Source organism: Cebus imitator, unplaced genomic scaffold (assembly GCF_001604975.1).
Source record: "Cebus imitator isolate Cc_AM_T3 unplaced genomic scaffold, Cebus_imitator-1.0 Scaffold64, whole genome shotgun sequence".
Taxonomy (NCBI): Eukaryota; Metazoa; Chordata; class Mammalia; order Primates; family Cebidae; genus Cebus; species Cebus imitator.
Window position 1 is genome coordinate 4,918,906 of NW_016107379.1, and position 19,103 is coordinate 4,938,008.

The 19,103-nt window shown below is 34.6% G+C and overlaps 1 protein-coding gene across 1 annotated transcript in view; it reads right to left on the reverse strand.

Annotated features, from left to right (window-relative positions):
- WDFY3 (WD repeat and FYVE domain containing 3) overlaps positions 1-19,103 on the reverse strand; it is a 294,837-nt gene that overhangs the window by 93,080 nt on the left and 182,654 nt on the right. Inside the window, exons 25-32 of the mRNA XM_037739168.1 lie at positions 16,795-16,906; positions 14,317-14,507; positions 12,764-12,916; positions 9,329-9,402; positions 9,084-9,245; positions 7,582-7,676; positions 1,644-1,764; positions 1,200-1,417 (exon numbers count right to left, since the gene is read on the reverse strand). Of these exons, the coding sequence (XP_037595096.1) occupies positions 1,200-1,417; positions 1,644-1,764; positions 7,582-7,676; positions 9,084-9,245; positions 9,329-9,402; positions 12,764-12,916; positions 14,317-14,507; positions 16,795-16,906 (1,126 nt within the window). The remainder of the gene's footprint in view (positions 1-1,199; positions 1,418-1,643; positions 1,765-7,581; positions 7,677-9,083; positions 9,246-9,328; positions 9,403-12,763; positions 12,917-14,316; positions 14,508-16,794; positions 16,907-19,103) is intronic.

The following is a 19,103-nucleotide window of genomic DNA, read 5'->3' on the forward strand; positions in this document are numbered from 1 at the left end:
AGATATTAAAGCCAGTAAACTGAACTTCTTACTACCAAGCTGTTCAAAACAATTACATCTGTAGATTAAATCTTTTCCCAGAGTTCATGCAAAATAGTGATCTATTTTTAAGCACAAAACTACCTATGATGATCACTTAAAATGTATATTGTAAAGCATAAAATTTTCTTTAGAAATCATTTCACAGTGAAATGGAAATGACACCTCTTTATCACATACAAAGTTTCTTCAGACCTTCTTCACATATGAAATAACAATACAACAGTACTATTTTGAAAGATCTGTCTTCCTAACATTTGCTTTGATGTCTGAAGTAGTAGAGGCAGTGCCTAGACATTGATACTTACCTTTTGTTCCATAATTAAATTATATATTAACTTCTAATCCCTAATTTTCCCATTGGACTAAGGTAAATAGATATTCTCAATACAAGCTTCTTAAGGTCAAACATCTGACAATTAGCTATGATTTACAAGGTAATGTTACATAACAAATATACCTTTAAAATTATTTAAGAACTAAATGACTTTGCCTTTAAATAAAAACACTATCTTCAAGTACATATTTTCCAAAGTAATATTACTAATATGAATGGAAATATAGGAGTTCAAATAAATCTAGCATAGGAAACTGCAATTTTCTAACATTAAGTAAATGCTCAGTTATATGTTGAAAATACCCATGATAATAGTGAGCTAACATCCTTGTGTGGCAATATAACATAATGTTAAAAGCATAGGCTTTTGAACTGAGTGAAATGAATTTGGTTTTCTAATCTGTAAAATAGGTATGACAGTATTTGCATCTCACAGAGTTACTGTGATGAAATGTTATTACCTGGCAAGTGTTTAAGAACTGGCACACAGTAAGTACCCCAAATAAATATTTATGATTATTATTATTTAGTTCTATTGATAATCTAGCAGTTGTCTACTTACAGATCAGTAAAGCCTATAATACAAAAAGATCCTGAGGAATTCCCTGAGTTTTCAAACTTTAGTATCTTATCTCTGTCTTCAGTTTGATTTGCCATTTAAAAAGTCCAATTTGAAATCTTCTAAGTTTTTTATTCTATCATTAATTAAAATTAGTATCTTTTTAATGGTGATTAAACTGGAGAGGATAAGTTTCCATAAATTTAAAAATAAAACACAACGCACCAGCTCATTTTCAAGCAGCTGACTAGAAAAGTCCCATACCTAATACAGTTCCAATCTTATTAGTTAAGACAGAATCTGTCTGTTCAAGCCATCCTCCACCACTGAGTCCTTCTTTAAACTTGATAAGAATAGACTGATTACTTAGTAGGACAACAAGAATCCTCATAGCTGCTGTAACTGTGGTGGAATGTAAGTGTTCCTCCATAAACATCATGATCCAGTCAAAACCCAGTGTCTTCACCAGTTCTTCACAAGCTCTATTGAAAGACAGATGGATTTAAAAAACAAGAAACAAAATTAACTTCAGAAATTAGATTTCAAATCAAAAAGGAAAAAGAAGACTGAGTTTCATTCTTGAGACATTATGAATTTCGGGGTTAAAAAATATATTTAAAGTCAATGACAATTTCTTTTTTTGACTAATATGAATTAACTAGTACTGTAGTAGCAAGTGGTATAATCACTTTTAAAGAGATTACTTACTGCAAATTAATGCTTGTCTTTTCTTTAGATGTATAAATTAGTTTTAGCAAGATATCCAGAAGTCTATTCCTCAAAAGTATAAGATTAGCACATACGAGACCTCCAAATTCCTCTTCAGTTCCTAAAATAAAAATAAATACATTAAACCTCTCTAGTAGATAAGCTAAAATAAAGTATCCAATGTAGTTCTTTGAAATCTTACTGAAAAATATATCTTTTAGAAAGCATTTTCTCCAGGACTGCTTTCCACCAACATGGACAAGAAAAAAGGTCAGCTAAATATTTCTCTTCAGAACTCTGAAAATTGTTCATTTACATTTGACATTTCCTAAACTAGTGATACTAAGGCTATGGGACCTTTTTTACATTAATATTCCCCTCGCCTTCCCAATAGGGGGAAAGTCATCAAATGAAGACCATGCAAATAATAATAATGATAATAATAATGACCACTGAGTCTCAACCTCTCAAATCCTTAATTTTTTGTTTCTTTTTTGAGAGATACAGTTAAATCTACCAAATTTAAACACTGAAAATAGGAAGCACAGATTTACCCAAAAAATGTAATACATAAAGGAAAGTTAGAATTAAATAGTGCAGAAGAAAGGCAAGGTTGCATAAATGCATAAAAGAGAAATTAGAAAAGAAAGGAAGAAACAGAGCTCAGAGGTTCTCAGATAGTGCTGGAAGTACACAGAACTGGGTATCGACAACCCAGAGTTCCAAGCCCAGCTCTAGTCCAGCAGGGCTGTAAGTTACTGAGTCACAGGCCTTACAGAGGCACACCTTCTTTTCATGCACTTTGTAGATACTGTGTTTCTTACAAATTAAAGGGTTGTGGCAACCGTACATACAGCAAGCCTAATGCGGCCATTTTTTTTTTTTTTTTCAAAAGCATGTGCTCACTTCATGACTCTGTCTTATTTGGTAACTCTTACAATGTTTCAAATTCTTCATTATTATAATATCTGTTATGGTGATCTTTGATGTTACTATAGTAATAGTTTACAGGTGCGACAAACTGTACTCTTATAAGACAGTGAACTGCATCAAAAATGTGTGTTTTGACAGCTCTACCAACTGGCGATTTCCCTATCTCACTCTTCTCAGGCCTCACTATTCCCTGAGACATAATAATATTGAAATTAGACTAATTAATAGTCCTAAAATGGCACCCAGATGTTGGAGTGAAAGGAAGAGTCATGTATTTCTCACTTTAAATCAAAAACAAGAAATAATTAAGTTGAGTGAGGAAGGCATGTTGAAAGATGAAACAAGCCCAAAGCTGGCCTCTTGTGCTAAAAAGTTAACTAAGTTGTGAATACAAAGAAAAAATTCTTAAAGAAAACTGAAAGTGCTACTCCAGTGAACACACAAATGATTACAAAAGAAATAAAAAAAAAAAACAGCCTTATTGCTGACAGAAAGTTTTACAGGTCTAGATAGAAGATTAAATCATCTACAACAGTCCCTTAACTAAAACATAATCCTGAGCAAAGCCTGAACTCTCTTCAACTCTATGAAGGCTGAGAGAGGTGAGAAAGCTGCAGCAGAAAAGTTGGGGGCCAGGTACACTGGCTCATGACTGTAACAAAACGTGAGGGAGGCTGAGGTGGGAGAATCTCCTGAACCCAGGAGTTTGAGACCAACCTGGGCAACATAGTGGGACCTGGTCTCTAAAAAAACAACAAAATGAACACATCTATGGTCCCAGCTACTCAGGAGGCTGACATGTCAGGATCTCTAGAGCCCAGGAGGTCAAGGCTGCAGTGAGCCACGATGTGCCACTGCATTCTAGCATGGGTGACAAAGTCAGATCCTGTCTTGAAAACAAGCAAACAAACAAACAAAAAGAAAAAACAAAGAAAGGCTGGAAGCTAGCAGAGAATGGTTCATGAGGCTTAAGGAAAGAAGCCATCTCCATAACAAAAGTGCAAGATGAAGCAGCAAGTGCTGTTGCAGAAGCTGCAGCAAGTTATCAGAGGATCTAGTAGATTATTAATAAACATGGCTACACTAAACAACAGATTTCTCCAACGGACTTCTGAACAGATTTTTTCAACAGCTTCCTATTGGAAGAAGATGCTATCTAGGACTTTCATTGCTAGAGGGGATAAGTCAATGCCTGGCTTTAAAGTTCCAAAGAACAGGGTTGACTCTCTTGTTAAAGGTTAATGTAGTTGGTGACTTTAAGTGGAAGCCAATGCTCATTCATCATCTTGAAAATCCTAGGGTCCCAAGAATAAAGCTCAATGTACTTTGCCTGTGGTCTCTAAATGAAATAACAGATTCTGGATGACAGCAAACCTGCTTGCAGTATGGTTTACTAAATATTTTAAACCCATTGTTCAGGCCTACTGCTCAGAAAAAAAGGTTCCTTTCAAGATACTACCAGCACATTGACAATGCACCTAGTCATCCAAGAGCTCTGATGGAGATGCACAAAAAAATTAATGTTGTTTTCTTGCCTGCTAAGACAACATCCATTCTGCAGCCCATGGATCGAGGAGTAATTCTGACTTTAAAGTTTTATTATTTAAGAAATACATTTCATGAGGCTATAGCTGCCATAGACTGATTTATCTGATGGATCTTGGCAAAATAAATTAACAATCTTTTGGATAAAATTCACCATTTTAGATGCCATTAAGAATAATCATGATTCATGGGAAGAGCTGTGGCAGAAATAACAAGAGAACTAGAATTAGAAGTGAAGCCTAAAGATGTGACTAATTACTGCAATTTCATGACATAACTTTAACAGATGAGAAGCTGCTTCTTATGGATGAACAAAGAAAGTTGTTTCTTGAGATGGAATCTACTCTTGGTCAAAATTATTTGAACATTGTTCAAATAACAAAGGATTCAGAATATTACATAAACTTAATTGATATAGCAGTGACAGTTTTGAAAGGATCGACTCCAATTTTTAAAGAAGTTTTACCATAGGTAAAATTCATCAAACAATATTGCATTCTACACAGAAAATTTTTGTGAAAGGAAGAGTTCACTGTTATAGCAAACTACATTCTCCTATCTTTGCTTTTATTATTATTTTTAATTGACATAATTGTATACATTTATGGGGAACAGTATATTTCAATACATGTGTACCATGTGTAATGACCAAATCAGAATAATTAGCATGTCCATCACCTGAAACCACTGTTGTCTTATTTTAAGAAATTGCCACAGCCACCATCCTAGTCAATCAGCAGCCAACAATATCCAGACAACACCCATCATCAGCAAAAATTACATTTGCTGAAGGCTCAGATGATCATTAGCATTTTTTAGCAATTAAAAAAACTTTTAAATTGAGTTATATACATTTTTTTAAAGACATAATGCTACTGCACACATAGTAGGCTACAGTATAGTGTAAACATAACTTTTACAACACTGGGAAACCAAAAAGTTTATGTGACTCACTTTATCGTGATGTTAGCTTCACTGCAGTGGTGTGGAACTAAACTTGCAATATTTCTGAAGTATTCCTAACACTTTCCTTCATTCTATAACTAAGGCTCAGGCTAAACTTTCATGGTTATATACTTTTACTTGTTTGGGGGCAATGTACCTTTAAACTGTCCTTTAAAATGCTAACTTAGTGCCTTAACCATTATGGATACTTCAAGCTACCAAGAACTCAAGATCTCCACCTCTTTAAGGGATAGAGGCTGGTAATTTGCAAACTGCCTTATCGAAAGAATATCATAAAACTGTTATTACTCTAAGAGCTACTTCCTTTTAATTTTTCTACAATAAAGTAATAATCTACACAGAAATTTAAAAATTTATTTAACTTTTATGTCTCCTTTTCTCACTGTCATGGTTTTCATTTTTTGGAACATTATATTATACTCAAGTCTTCAGGGCATATCAAATAAATAATAAATGTCATATACTAATAAGACTAGCAATTTGCTTCTGACTTTATTATTTCAAATGGCCATAAAGTGATGATGAGCATACCAGTCTAATCAACTTGGTGCATCAATAGAAAAATTTACGAATTTATACATCCCTACTTCAATGTTCCCATATGAAAGTAAAATTTACAATACTACTATGGCTATTGAATTCAATGGACAGCTAATAAATACAGAAACCAGAGAAATTTTTTTCCTACTTTTTCTTTTTTTTCTTGAAAGAGAGAGAGTCTTACTCTGTCACTCAGGCTGAAGTGCAGTGGCACAATCAAAGTTCACTGCAGCCTCAACCTCCTCAGGCTCAGGGGATCTTCTCACCTCTGAGTAGCTGGGTCTATAGGTGCACACCACCACACCTAGTTACTTTTTGTAGAGATGGAGCTTTACCATGTTGCCCAGGCTGGTCTTGAATTCCTGGGCTCAAGTGATTTACTTGCTTCAGCCTCCTAAAATGTTGGGATTATAGGCATGAGCTACCACGCTCAGCCCACATATTTTTTATACTTGAAATAAATACATTATATATTTCAGCAATCTTTAAAGTACTTTTACTACCTAATTATAATGAGTCAGCCTATATTAATTTAGAACTTAGAAATAATCTTTGCATGTGGTTGGATAATGTAGTAGTTAAAAGCTTAGAATGCTGGTTTGGACTACCTGGGTTCCAATATAGTCAATGGTATGATCTTGGATAAGTTTCTTTTACTTATTATCTTTCTGGGCTGCAGTTTCCTCCCTATGCTAATAATTGTAATAGTTTCCTCCTATAACAATAATTATATTATTACTAGTATAATTGGAATAATAGTACCTATTTCATATGGTTATTACAAAATTATATAGAGCACTTAGTAAGTACTCAGTAAGTGTTATTCATTGATCTGATCTTTATACGTCTCATTCACTGCTAATTTGTTTCAAGTATTCAGTAAGTGTTATTCATTGATCTGATCTTTATACATCTCATCCACTCCTAATTTGTTTCACCAGAGAAATATCAGGATCATTCTAAATGAATTGGCAGTAGGTAACTGTCAGGGTCCCAAACCTGTCAGTAACATACTGTGTAATTTGCAGCAAGTCACTTAGTTTTTCAAATCTCTCCATCCTTCCTTTGAAAATCGTGATCACACCACTTTCTCTTACTAATGAAGCACAGGAGAGGCTGTGCTCGGGAAGGACAGACAACATGGAGAACTCCTTTGGAAGATGTGATACTACAACAGTAGTTCTTCTCCACCCTCTAGGTGGATGGGGTTGTATGGGTTTAAGTGAAACAATCTATATGATATGATTTGGGAATAATGTTATAGGGTGATAATGTAAATAGGCTGAACAAATGTAAGATTCTGTGAATTTAATCAGAGGTCAATCTAAACTAAGGTCCTTTCAATGTTTTCCAAGCAACTCTCCTATCCTAGCATATACAACAAGAAAAACATATGGGAACCGAGGGGGGAAAATATGTACTAAATGAGGAAAGGTTACCAGAAACAGTGCTTGTCATGGATCCAGGAACTTACAACACATGAAATTATTTTTATATTCTACCTATATACACTTTTTCCCAGTGAATACTACAGATTTAACAGGGAAGTGAAAATAATAATAATACAGATAGATATACGAATATAATTTAGCAAGTATCGTGTTTCTGAAGAGAAATACATACATTAAAAAATCAAATAATGTTCAAATTACATTGGAAGAGTTTACTATTTAAACCAACATTGCTATGAATACTCTAAAAATAGAAAAGATTTTATTTTTAAAGTAAAATTCATACCCTATTAAATTTTGTAGGCAATACTGTAATTCTGCATATTGTATAGGCTTGATATAAGAAAAATACATTAGAAAAAGGCCAAAAAATGTAAGGAGAAAAGTTATGCATATATTATATATAACCACATATAATTCAGTTCTAATTTGGGCCAGAAGAAAAAAGAGGCATAATATTTACAGTTCACCACTATCTTCTCCAAGCTCCAGAATCAACTTACCAGTGTCAAGCTTCTCTTCATTATTTATTTCCATTACTACAAATTTCTCACAAACTGCAAAGGTTGGCAAAGTAGAAGAAATAAACTGGCCAAATCTTTAAACAAAGGAAAACAAGGTTATGGATCTTCTTTTTCCTCTTCCCAAAACAAACAACAAAGTACAAAGAAACAAAATACAAAGAAATAAAAACCAAACAGTACTTATCTTAACCAGCCTTTTAAGGACCGTTAGGTGATAATATTTAGTTTGCTTCCTCTTGTACCATCCCAAGTAATATTATATAAAATAATGCTTTCAAAATATGGGGAAAATACAGTTCTTCAGAAATACCAATTCTTTAATACACTAACATGCAAATGGTTTTAAAAACCAAACAACATACATATTTGAGTGTCCTAACATTGCCTGGATGGATCCATTGTACCCTAGAGGTTAAGAAACTTGGGTTTAGGTATATGATTAAAATCCTAGAGTCGAGGGAACAGAAGGAGAAAAAACATCCTGACTCTATCACTTTCTAACTATGTGACCTGGGGCTTTGTTTATTTATAAAGTAGGAAAAAAAGCAAAAAGAAAAAAAAAAATTACAGGTTTAGGTAATAATTTCAGCAAAGTGACCACTGCAATGCTAGGAATTGCTTTAAATATACATTCTTGACATAATAATAATTATAATTCTCCAAAATAATTCTTAAGCTCCAGTTTTAAACCTGTCACCAGGTTTAAAAACATGTTTTGAAGGCAAATGAATAAAAAAAGTGAGTGATTTACAAACTATATAAATTAGAGATTAGTCTATGAGAATAACTGAATAAATAAGTATGATTTCACCTAAGATACTTGGTAGATCACATGAACAGTAGTGAACAAGTCCAGTTTAAGCAATTCTCTACTTGAAAAATACTCAATTGTGTAGTTTGCTTTTCTTGTATTCCTTCTATAATCCCCAAATTTTCCAAAATGGGCATTCTCATGTGAATATAAGAACATTTCTACAGACATGCCATCAATGTCTTAAACCACATTGTCTGTAAAATAATATTTACAACATATAAAAATTGTGAATATGCAATAGTAAAATACCGCAATCTGTTTGAGTAACAGAGAATAAAAAATAGAAGTGGGACACTCATCAGTTAGAAGTGTGTGTGCATGCTTGTGCATATACACTTAAAAATTAGCAAGGCTTAGGAAATAGGATTAGGAACCAAGAATTCCTAGACTGAACAGTTTATACCCAGGCCAATTTCACTGAGCTAATTCCTGCATCTTTTCTCACCAAGATTCTATTATTCACTAGCGGCAACAATTAGCTTTGCTCCATCAAAGCACGATACTGTCTCACTGATGTTTTCCATGCCTCACAAATATTGTCAATAGTATTAACATTACAGGTGTTATTACACAGCCATAAAAACCAATTACATTCATCTCATCCATCTTAACCTCATTGGTACTTTTAGTTAATAAAAAGACAAAGACAAAGACAAGTTTTTCCTACCTGAGCAGGTCATTGCTGTTGGGAAAACCTTGCAATAAGAAGCTCAGCACATTACTAATAGCAGCAATAGTAGGCTGGGATAAAGACATATCTCGAAGAGTCAGGAGCAGCTTTGGGATTAACTGGAATTCTCTCATTAATTTGGCATTCTTCGAAGCTTCACTATAATAGAAAGAAGGTTTTATACACTGTACTATCACCTTTTCTGTAGCTGAATAACTAACTGCATAGATATTAACTAATACCTGGACTCTGTGAGTAGTTCAATAAAGTGTTCAAATAAGGAAAGATGAAGTTCATATGGTGCATGGAGCCAGACCTATAATAAATAAAAACAGTAGTGTATTTAAGGTTAAAAAAAATACCCCAAATGCCAAACCAACAAACACCAATACAGCACATGGAACTTATTTCACTTACATAATTATTATTTTGTAAACCTGTATAAAATCATTTACATGCAGGAAAAAATCATTATAAATTGGCCGAAAAAATGGCCAAAAAGATGGAATTATCACACTTCTAAAAGCTATTACAAATATCCTCCATATGCTAAAGAATGTAATGAAAAGCATGAAATGATGAGGAGCCAAATGAAAGAGAACTAAAACCCCAAAACAAACCTCTGGACATGACAAATAAAATATTTAAAATGAAAAATATACTGTATGGCATTAATAGCAGACGTGATACTTCAGAAAAACAATTCAATAAACTTGAATATCTAACAACAGAAATTATTCAGCATGAAGCATAAGAAAAAATACTAAAAAGGAATGACCAGATCTAGTGTATTAGTAATTTGAGACAGTATCAAGCAACCTAAGATATGCGTAATTGGTGTCCAGAAAAGGGGAGGCGGTGCCAGGAAAAATCACTGAAGAAATAATGGCTAAAAATTTCAAATGTGATGAAAATGACAAATTCACAGATCAATAAACCCAAGCAGAAGAAACATAAAGTAGACAAAGGGGACAATGAAATGACTGACATCTTTAATGTGTGAAAAGAATAAAAACAGTCAATTAGAATTCTATTACATGCAAAAAATTCTTCCAAATAGAAGAAAAAAACAGAAGCCTTTTCCAGATGAGAAAATTTACTGTCAAAATTTCTGTAATATAGAAATGTTAAAAGAATATCTCTAGGCAGAAAAATAGCCCAAGATAGAATGTAGATTATGCAAAGGAATAAAGAATGATATACATGGGGTCAAATAGAAAATAATTATAAAATGTCTTTTGAAAATAACTGATTATTTAAAGCAAAAATAATCTAAACTACTGTAAGGATTATAAACACATAGAAGTAAATGTATACAGCAATAGCATAAGGATGGAAAGGGAGAAATGAAAGTCTCTTATTGCTAAGTATTTATAAGGTATAATATTCTTCAAAGATGAAATTATTTTAGATGCATATAATAAATTCTAAAACAATCACTAAAAAATTCTATATATTATTGCAATTATTTTACTTACATTTGTCAAATACTATTCTAAAAATTTGGTAAATTAGATATTTATAGATTACTTGTGGTTTGGGGTAGTTAGGGATGCTATATGAGGCTGTAAAGTGAGCAATGTACCATAAAATAAACCAAACATGTATTAAGCAACTAAATTTCTGATGTTTGTGTATTGAGTCTTAATCAGAAATCTGAAAGTGAAAATAATCCTTGATTTAAATGTTTCAGTTAACATAGGAAAATAAGGTCAGGCTGGGTTAGGTAGGTTCTTAGTGTTCCCATAATTCTGTCTCCCTTTTATCTCTGGGCTTTCACAAGTTAAATCATCTATTTCTTTGTCTTTTTCTTCTAATGGACTAAATGCCTTCAGCCGTGGACTCTTTGACTTTTCTTTTCACATCCTTAGTAACTAATATAGTACTTGCCTCAAAAATACTCAGCAAGTGCTTTCTAAAAGAATAGGAGGTTTAGGTATTAGAACTTTGAATACCAGACTGAGAAATGTGAATGTGTACTTTATTAGTGTAGAAAAGGAAAATCACTGGAAGTCCTTGAATAAATGATATGACTATGCCTTTGAAAGAATGAGGTCCCAAGGGTTTGTATGTAAGACAGCCTGAGCAAAGAAGAAAAAGAAGTGATAGTTATCCTAGTATGAATAGGAGAAGGAGAAGAATTGATTAGGGCTTGAATTAGGATACAGCAGTAGAAGCAGAAAAGGCAGACTATGAAATGTGAAAGTAGAACCTGTATGACAATATCAGACTGTTTATAGACAGGGAAGAAGGAAGCCGATGTTTTCAATTTCAAGCCTTGGTGACCAGGGGAATAATGGTGTTATTAATAGAAACAGAGAAGTTAGAAGGAAGAACTAATTTGGGGAGGGATGCTAAGTTCAGTTAAAGTGCTGCTGGGACATAAAAATGGAAATGTTGAGCAAGAAGTAGAAATAAGTCTGTAATTCAGGTGTCAAGGTTAGAGATTTAGATTTGAAGATCAACTCCATGGAGATGAGGCAGTCAGCCTCGGTGAAGAGTTTAAAGGAAGGAAAACAACAAATAAAGGAAAATATAAAAAAGTAAAGACGGACATCTTCACATCAAATAATGAAAACATCACAGCAAGAAAATAATAGAAAAAATAGTAGAAAGACATAAAAACCAGGATATTAACACATGAGCCAGCAAAGGAAGTATAACTTGAAAGAATATGAGAAAAACAGACTATAACCAATACTACTGAGAGCTGGGGATACTGAAAACCAAGTACAGGCCATAGATTTTTATTTAGAGGGAAGCTTCTAGTAAGATCTTTGAAAATACAGTATCAAGACACATTGTGAAGGATTCAATAAGTCACAAAACAGAGCTTACAGTAGTGGTGAGGAAGAAGAGTTAGGGCCTAGACGTAAGAGTTAGCAAACATTAAGTGCTAGGCATTAATCTGGGTGACAGCAACACGAAGACAAAGAAGATAAACATGATCTCCGCAATCATAAAGCCCATAGATCCTAGAGTTTCACAGGGATATATTACATAAGTTTAGCATATAGTGACTAACATGCAAAGTGCTGTAAACAAGAAATTAAATGAAAAAAGGATATGAGTGATTAAGTGTTGTCTTGAGAGGGCAGAGCGTAAGCTATTATGGTAATAAGTAGAAATGAAAATGCCTTTGAAAGAATGGGGTTCCAAGAGTATGTAGGACAGCCTGAGCAAAGGAGATAAAGAAGTGATAGTTATCCTAGTATGATTAAGAGAAGAACTGATTAAGACTTGAATTAGGAGACAGCAGTAGAGGCAGAAAAGGTAGTCTATAACATGTCACCATAAAATGAATGATATTTTACAATGCAGCTATAACCAAAATTACAGGTCTAGGTCCTATTTATCAAGGAAAAGTTTCTATCAGAATCGTCTGATAAAACTATGTTTGACTCATGCAATGCCACTGGTAGCAGCAAATTAGCTAGTTAGGTATATGCACTGCACCATTTCACTTCTAAAATGTTTGCAAATCAAATGGAATATCTTTGGAGAAAAAGAACCCTAATATTCTACGTTTTATATTTTACTAAATCATTTTTATATTAAACATGAACATCATAAAATTATAGGACTTTAAACACATTTTAGAGATTAAAAACAGTTTATAATCATATGAAGTAAGAAACGCATTGATTATATATTGCCAATTATGCTTATATACATACTTCAAAATCACAAAGGAGGTCCTGGAAAGCAGTTGAATTTGGAATAATGGAGGTCTCATGTCCACTATCAACAGTTCCCACCAAAGAAAAAGTTAGATGGAGGATGTGGCTATTAAGAAGTGAACGTTTCTTCTTAAGAAGCATTGCCAGTAACTACAAGAAAGTAATATCAAATGCTGGTTGATAAATCATCATATATATTCATTACACACACACACACACACACACAAAACACTCAAGAATCCTATGCAGATGAATTCCTGAGATTTCTAAGTTACCTTCTAAATTTTTATTATGACAATATAACATTAGGTAAAATCTGAAAAACAAAGGAATCCTAACGCTCTGTTAAAATATTCACTTTTACATTTACCCTTTTGATTCCAATATAAATATTTAAATAGTCATCATGTGCATAAAACTGTATGCATAAAATTGTATGCACATGATAGTAACTACTTAAATATACACTTTTTCTCTACATAAAGTGTGTTTTTTCTTTTGCAACATAGTCTTCATTATTACAATTTTTAAAAGGCTAAATGATGATAGTCTATGGAATGCTTAGAGTATACTTAGTCATTCTCTTATTAATGGTATATTTAGATTGTTCTATTTTTTCATGATAAACAGTACTTCAATAATCATTTTGAAAGTTTTGCAAAATAAAATACTTATCAAAATAGTGTAATTAAATCTATACAATACAGTAAACAGTATATTCATTATCATTATCAATAAACTAATGGCTAAACCTGTGGAAGGCATTTATACTTCATCTATGATAGAAGGTTTTAATCTTGCTTCAAACATTTGTTCCTCTTCTTATAAGCAACTTTTTGTCAATTCTGGTATAGACTGTGGATACATGAATATTTCCCATTTTTCTTTTTTTGAGGCAGAGTCTTGCTCTGTCACCCAGGCTGGAGTGCAGTGGGCAATCTTGGCTTACTGCAGCCTCTGCCTCTCAGGTTCAAGCGATTCTCCTGCCTCAGCCTCCGATGAGCTCAGATTCTATGTACATGCCACCATGCCTGGCCAATTTTTGCATTTTTAGTTTTCAGGAATAGCAATGGTACACTTACTATGTAGGGGCTTTCACATCTCCTGAGTAAGTAACAGAGATAAAAGGGTGTGAGGTAGAGGGGAGAGACAACGAAACAAGAAAAGCCTTGGATCTACCATGAATCTGGCAATCTTTTGAGGAAGGAGGAATAGGACCCCATTTCATTTCATTACTGCTTCCACAGAGAAAAACAACATTCAAACCAGCCAACCTTTGTTCTGAAAATATATTCAATGTATTAAAGCTATATTGAAATAATGTAGCCTAACTAAAGTATTTAGTAAGATTTGATAAGATAGGAGAAAAAGGATAAAGCAAAATAAAGAAACAATACATATTTTCATTTGACATATATTAGTTTTCATAAAACGACTGGCTTTTTAAGTTTACTTGGACAACATAATTCTTCCAGAGTTTGAAACAACATAATGAAAAGCAGAGTATTTTTGGTGCCAGGTGAAGTGACAGCAGTTTTACAGTTACAAACCTGGTAGCCCTTGATTCTTTCCATTTCTTTGCTGGCTAGTGGGTTACTCTTGACCACACAAACCAGGGCCTTGACTGCTGCATATAAGCCTTCCACATCAGAGGCCATGGCCACCAGGCCCAGGATGGCTGCAGCTCCACCAATATACTGCAAAGTAGTGGCAACAGGCTTAGGGACAAATGTTCTTACTCCTGATTAAAAGACAGTAAAAAATAATTAAGATAAATTCCCCATGTGAACAAGAGATGTATATATCATCTTGACAACTTTTTAATTAGTATTATTTTAAAAATATCTTCTGTCTAAAATGCAAATTCCAGGGAAAGCACTGCAGGTAGAATTTGAAAGAAGGCAATAAAAACTGCTAATCTACATTCTGTCACAGGAGATTGGGAGTAGAGGAGTGGGCAGAGAAGAGCTGGGCTTTACAGCAAGCACAAATGTTTCTACTGTGTAGCTTTGGGCTGTACTCAAAAGTATGGAGGTCTTGAGAATGCATTCCTAAGTAAGTGAGAGTGCCTTACTAGCTTTACTAGCTTCTGTTGGGGAATAAACTTGGGGAGAATAAAAATCACTTTAACTCTGTGAACTGGGGAAAGGCCTGGAGAAGTCATCATGGCAGGGATGATACATTTCCTATAGATAAGCCAAGCAATGCACATTACTGACCATTACCCAAAGCTTCTCTTGGTTAAGTAATCTGAGTAACAGTACATCAGTGACTTTAGTAGAGCATAAGTTTATAGAAACACAGTCCTGGAACTGTGTGCCAATTAAAAAAAAAAATCACACCTACAATCCTAACATTTTAAAGAGGCATTATTTGAATGTCACTTACCTACTGATCAAGATTGAGTTTTAAAAAATAAAACTAACATGCATATTATATTTCTATGTGCTCTGTATTCACAAGACTTTCATTCCTTCTTTCCTTTTTGTGTTTTGAGAGAGGGTCTTGTTGTCACCTCGGCTGGAGTGCAGTGGCTCAGTTACATTCATTGAAGCCTTGAACTCCTGGGCTCAAACAATCCTCCTGTCTAGGCCTCCCAAAGTGCTGGGATTACATGGTGTGAACCACTATGCCCAGCCCACAATACCTTCATATATTATGGTGCTGGATTTTGAAAACTAGCTCCTAAGATAATTAGGGCCAGTATAACCAGTTTATAGATAAGAAAACTTAAGTTCACAGAGCTTAACTGTATAGCATAATGTCACACAGTGAGACAAGAGGGGCTAGAACCTGTCTCTGAACTCTTTATTCACTGCTCCTGCTCTTTCCATTGTACCACAGGGCTGCTCTACTTCAGAAAAGGACATACCACAGTTCTCAGTAAGTAGTTTTTGAATTAAAGAACACTATATCATGTGCTTTAAAGAAAACTTTTATCAATGCGATATTATTAAAAAAAAGATTTATGCAATTCACTGGGACAATAAATATTGCCAATGACTGATAAACAAATTGAATTCTGACCAGCCCTCTAGCTTTTTATTAATCTAAAAAGGGACCAGTATTATATACTGATTTACACATTAAAAGGCACAATCAATGGTTCTGAATTTTGGATGGCCTGATTGGTTTACGACTCAAGATCCTATCTAACAACAACAAAAGTTTTAAGCAGACATGTACAAGGCTCTATAGAATGTCTACTCTCTAAACTTTTATTATAGTTTGAGTCATAGTGTTTATACTTAGAAGCTCTTATTTCTAGCTCATTTCTAAATTAACAGAAAAACTCATAAGCTATACCAAACCATGAAACAATCAATAATAGTTCTGAATTTTGATACCTGTCACTAAATGTAGTTTGAAATCTACCTAAAAATTACATGAAATTATATAGTCAGTGCTCATCACTACTGACAACAGGAAAAAAGTGAGTGAGATTTTTTATTTTATTTTACTTTAAGTTCTGGGATACATGCACAGGACGTGCAGGTTTGTTACACAGGTAAACATGTGTCATGGTGTTTGCTCCACCTATCAACCATCACCTAGGTATTAAGCCCCGTATGCTTTAGCTATTTGTCCTGATGCTCTCCCTCCCTTAGCCCACCTTCCTTGACAGGCCCCAGTGTGTGTTGTTCCCCTCCCTGTGTCCACGTGTTCTCATTGATCAGCCCCCACCTATGAGTGAGAATATGTGATGTTTGGTTTTCTGTTCTTGTGTTAGTTTGCTAAGGATGATGATTTCCAGCTTTATCCATGTCCCTGCAAAGGACATGATCTCATTTCTTTTTATGGCTGCATAGTATTCCATGGTATATATGTATAAGTTAATGGGATTTTATGAAAGGTTATTATTTTAAGTTGACTGGAATTTGAGATTGTTACATTTTATCCCTAAATATTGCATGTACACTATAGGTCAGTGCTATAAAATATGAACTTAAATACTGCCCCTCAAGTGAGGAAAGTGAATGCAAACTTGAAGGCAAATAAAGAGATTTGAAATAACAAAGTCCACTTACCCAAGTATCCAATCAGAGCAGCCCCAATTGTCCGTGCAGATCCATTAAGATGTCCTGCTGAATTGTGTATCAACTTCACAGGAGTGGCATTCTCATGTGAGGAAATGCCTAACTGAAAAATAGGAAAGGAAAACAACGTAATTATATAAGAACAATTGCAATGTTTTGATTGGAAAAGAAATCAAACACATGAATGATAACATATCTTTCTCTCCTCCCTTATCAGAATACTGAAAAATGAACATTTATGTTCAGCCTAGTGACTCATACCTATAATCCCAACACTTTGCAAGATAGAGGCAAGGGGATCACTCAAGCCCAGGAGTTCGAGACCAGCCTGGGCAACATGGCGAGACCTCATTTCTACTAAAATGGAAAAAATTAGTCAGGCATGATGGTACATTACTCAGGAGGCAAAGAAGGGAGAGAAACACCTGAGCCCAGGAGGTGGAGGCTACAGTAAGTGGAGATCGTGCCACGGGCACTCTACACTCCAGCCTGGCTGCATTTACATTTTGGAAATGCACAAACACCTCCAAAGTACGGAAACTCATAGCAGTTAAGTTAAATACAATTTACTAAGATAAAGATGGCAAGAAGATCTTGAGACACAGCTTCAGGGGTCTTTCTGACTAAAGTTCTATGGTAGTGGAAAGGTTGTCTTCACCAACTGCCTAACAGTATTTCAGATCAGTGAACATATTAGCTTTATTCCATATCCAAGTAAACTCTATATAAATTATTCAAGAGTTTATAGATAAAACATGCCTACATAAAGGAATCTTACATTTTGTACATTCATACATATACAAGATCTATTTTCAAGGAAAATATAACTTTAATTTTGTTGTTCACTATAGACTAATGTACAGTTTATGTTCCTTAGAAGAAGATATTTATATGTATCATATATATATATACACACATATGTACACACACACACACACACACACACAGACACACACACACACACACCACACATATATACAGACAAAACTCTGCCTAAGAGTGGTCAATACTTAAAGTTCCTGGTCTCTTGATTTCCTTCCCCTTGGACTTTGGCTTTGATAATCAGCCAAACAGCTTATCAAATTCACTGATGAGATCACCTTGCTAAACCCCATAGTCAGTCCTCACTTCGCATCTTACTATGACCACTTAACACGTTTCCAAAGTGAATCCTTGATCTTACAACATTAGGCCCTCCTGCTTTTTCTCCCTTCTCACTGATTGATACTTCTCAGTCTTTTCTGGTTCTTCTTGATCTCCCCAACTCCATAACACTGGAATGTCCCAGGGTTCAGTCTTTAAACCCTTCCAGTTCCCTATCTACATCTAGGCTTTGGTGAATACATGTAGACTCATGGCTTTAACCACCACCTGTATAAATGAAATCCAGATTCACATTTCCAACGACCTTGAAATCTCTGCTGTGATGTCTAATACACTTCTCAAAGTTCCAAAACAGAATTCTCAATACTTCCCCCAACCGTACTTTTTGTAGTTTTCTCAAAATCAGAAAATGTGACTCCATTTTCCTAGCTGTTCAAGAAAAAACCCTGGACTCCTTAACTCTCTCACCTTCCACACCCATTTCACATTCCATCACCAAAAACTGTTAGGTCTACCTTTAACATATTCCTTGAGGCAAGTGGGGTGGCTCACACCTGTAATCTTAGCGCTTTGGGAAGCTGAGGTGGGTGGATCACCTGAGGTCAAGAGTTCGAGACCAGCCTGGCCAACATGGTGAAACTCCACCTCTACTAAAAATACAAAAATTAGCTGGGTGTGGTGGTGCTACTCAGGAAGTTGAGACAGGAGAATTGCTTGAACCCAGGAGGTGGAGGTTGCAGTGAGCCAAGATTGCACCATTGTACTTCAGCCTGGACAATAACAGTGAAACTCCATCTCAAAGAAAAAAAAGGGAGCTGTGGTGGCTCAGGCCAGTTGTCCTGGCACCAAGGCGAGGCTATGCATTCGAGGCCAACCTGGGCAACGTAAGAACCTCTCATTCATTTAAAAAAAAAAAAAAAATGTATGTATATGTGTGTATATGTATGTATGTGTATGTGTGTGTATATATATGTATGTATATGTATATATATATACACAGACATCTTGAATCTGATCACTTCTTATCAACACCACTGCTATTGCCCAAGTTAAAATCACCATAATCTCTCATAGGAATTATTTATCGTATTGGCCTCATAACTTGTCTCCCCACTACTACCTTTGTGGTGATAAAATGTAAGTTATAACATTTCCCTCCTGTGTCTGGAACCTCATAATGCCTCCTATCTTACTTC